Here is a 3,190-nt window from a genome sequence, read left to right as displayed (position 1 = left end):
CACCCGACCACTCACGCTCCCCCTCACCCGACTAATTCTTTACTCATATTCCTACCTTTTTTTTATTATTTCCTCCTTCTTTCACTTCTCATACATACACACATACACATACACAGTCATTCCTCAACTGTATTGAACCGCGCCGTAATTCATTTTGTTATTTTAATAAATCTGTTTATATTTCATTCTTTTTCCAATTAATTTCAAAATCACACATACCCTTCCAACAGTCAACTCATGGTCCTATCCCCGGTAAAGGGATTCGCGTCCCTGACCGAAAAACGGACCGCTCGTCGTACGTCGGTGCCCGAGTAAAGGGACCCGTCGGGTCCCTGACCCGTTCACTGACACGCGTGTACGAACGAGGTTCGCCTTACTCGCGAACGAAAGGGTTGCGTTCCTCCTCTAGGACGTAACACTTATTTACGTCAAATTTTTTCACATATGCCATCTATTCAAACGTTGCATTTAGCGCTTCAGAAAATACCAGTCTCCGCAGGTTTGAACACTTTTATTTTGAGACATTTGGAATCTATAGCTCCAAAGATGTCAGTGAAAAATAAAGTGTGCATTCTTATGTGGGACGAGGTATCTATTCAACCCAAGATCACATATGATAACCGTAAGGATATCATATGTGGACTTGAGGATTGGGGCAATAATCGCACCGGAAAGATGGCTGATCACGTTTTGGTATTTATGCTTCGCGGATTATACACGGGCTGGAAGATGCCCATTTCTTATAATTTTTGTTGCAAACAAACAAATACAGCGCAATTAGTACGTTGTATTAAAGAACATGTTTCCAAAATTAACGATCTAGGCTTTCACATCGTTGCAACAGTTTGTGACCAGGGATCTTCGAACATGGCTGCAATAAAGGAACTGCTACTGCGTACGGACATGAAACGCAAGTCTTCTGAAAGAACTCAGAGTAAGCTCAGAATAACAATAAGTATGGTATTTTTATAACAGTGTATGTAAATAATTAATTTATATTCATTTCTTTTGTAAAAGGTCAAACGTTTGAAGTGGGGCAATATGTAATTGTTCCCTTATATGACGGACCACATCTCATCAAAGGCGTGAGGAATAACTTATTAACAAAGGACTTAGCGATGAGCTGCGAGAATGGCGTATCAGCGAAAATTGCATCGTGGGACATAATTAAGACTGCGTGGATTATGGACAGAGAGACACACAAAATTCGACCGCAATTAAAAAAAATTAAATGTGAGCACATTATGGAGGATAAAATTAAGAAAATGCGTGTGAAATATGCCGTTCAAGTGTTAAGTGGTACAATGGCAAGCTGCATTGAAACATTGGCCACATCAAATTGTAAGTATTATTATGTTAGAAAATACAGATAAATAAGAAGTTTAAGGGCAATTTTCATAATCTCCGGTTAACTATAATTACCGGTTATTCTAATGGAATTGACCAATCGTATTTATTGTTGACCATTACTTACTAATCACGGTTGATCGACGATCACGATTGATTTTCCGATAAATTATCGATAAGACTACCCGGAGATTGCAAAAATTGGCCCTAAAACTTATATTATCAATCTTTTTTTAACATTGAAATATATATGTCTTTTATTTATGTAAAATATAATCCATTTTATAGTAAAATAAGTTACATATGGCGTTAAAAAATTACTTAGAGAAAATTGTTGATCTTTGCAACAGATGACACAATTATTTATGTAACATAAAAATGTATGTTACAGGTGTTGTTCGCCACGAAGATAAGGACTTAAAAATAGAGGAAAACGAAGGACTTGCCACCGCGGAAAGTGTTAACTTTTTCAACGATTTATTTGACAGTGTGAATGGAAGTGATAAAGAGTGTGTTGAAGACAATGACCTGCGACAAGCGGTGAGTGAAACAAGTGTTCATCATGTTTTCTGGGTAAGTGCAAAACGTATATTACGCGAAATGAAATATGTTGATAAGATTTCACGTGAAATTATTAAGAATGTGCCAACTGTTACAAACTGGAAATTCACTATAGACGGGTTTCAAAAATTATGAGATATTTTACATTCACAATTTGGTTTTCATAAATTAAATGCTCGATATTGTAATCAAGATCCGCTAGAAAATTTTTTTGGTCAAATTAGAAGTCACGCGGTTCGTCATATTAACCCCACTCCTTCACAGTTTGAAGAGTCGTACATCACTCTATTACTAAGCAACATGAAGTCAGTATCTATAGTTGGCGGTAATTGCGAGGCCGTTGATGATAACTCTATGTTGTTATCATTAGAAGAGTGTTTGAAAGGTGACTTTTCAGACGTGGAAGTGCATGATGTCGCTCGCAATGACAATGGCGATGATGAAGTGCATGATTTTATATCGAATAATACAGTAGATAATAGTATTTCCGCGTCATTTTCAGCTTATTCTCGCGTAATGATAATTTCAATTCTAAAAAAAGTTAACAATTGCTCGGAATGCGAATCATGTTTCAAAAATAGTGAATTTTTTGTTTGCGCGAAACAAATAGTCAATCGAGTTTTTAAATTGTTAAAAACGAGAAGTAATAGGCGAAACATTGCGAAAGATTTTATACAACATTTTAAAGAATGGAATAGGAATATGAGTTGGCATGAGTGTATTGAGCATAGTGATAAAATATTTGATATTATGATTCACGTAATTATTGTTCAATGTATTATTTGGTGGTATAGAGACAAAAATTTTATGTTAAAAAACTCTAATATTAATTCCTTAATGCGCGATGTAAAAATTAGTATAAAACAAAATAAACGAATGCGTGCGTTATTTAAAGAAAATAAATTGAAAAGAAAAGAGATGTTACAAGCGTATAAAGAGTCCATTCAAAATAGAAATAGATATTAATATTTATTATTTTGTAATTAATATTTTTCAATTCATTTTATTATCAAATTATTTTCAATATATAATGTAATATAATATTTTTTGTATTATATGTATGTTAGGGTATGAGTGCTTAGTTTAGCGAATGGGGCAGGTAGGATTCTTCTACTCTGGCTCATCTGTCTGAAGCAGTCATATTTTCCCTTTCTCTGACAGATCGGGAAGGCATGCCTTCAGGTCGGAGGAGGAGGGGATGAGACTGGAGGAAAGATGTGACGTCCTTAGCCTAGCGCCGGACAGGTAGCATCTGAGAAGAATATTTAGGAGAATGAATGAT

At 35.4% G+C, this 3,190-nt stretch overlaps 1 protein-coding gene across 2 annotated transcripts; it reads left to right on the top strand.

Annotated features, from left to right (window-relative positions):
- The first annotated feature begins 425 nt into the window (after positions 1-425).
- On the top strand, positions 426-2,691 carry LOC112590045 (uncharacterized). 2 transcript variants are annotated; one of them, XM_025305573.1, is made up of 3 exons: positions 426-934; positions 1,018-1,341; positions 1,739-2,691. In XM_025305573.1, the coding sequence occupies exons 1-3, from the start codon at positions 445-447 to the stop codon at positions 2,041-2,043; spliced, it is 1,119 nt and encodes a 372-aa protein (XP_025161358.1). In that variant the 5' UTR covers positions 426-444; the 3' UTR covers positions 2,044-2,691. The 2 variants fall into 2 exon arrangements, with proteins under 2 accessions (XP_025161358.1, XP_025161359.1); XM_025305574.1 differs by lacking the exon at positions 1,739-2,691 and adding an exon at positions 1,698-1,736.
- Positions 2,692-3,190: the final 499 nt, after the last annotated feature.

Source organism: Harpegnathos saltator, unplaced genomic scaffold (assembly GCF_003227715.2).
Source record: "Harpegnathos saltator strain DR-91 unplaced genomic scaffold, Hsal_v8.6 scaffold70, whole genome shotgun sequence".
In the NCBI taxonomy this organism is placed as follows: Eukaryota; Metazoa; Arthropoda; class Insecta; order Hymenoptera; family Formicidae; genus Harpegnathos; species Harpegnathos saltator.
This window is presented reverse-complemented; position numbering and strand designations above follow the sequence as displayed.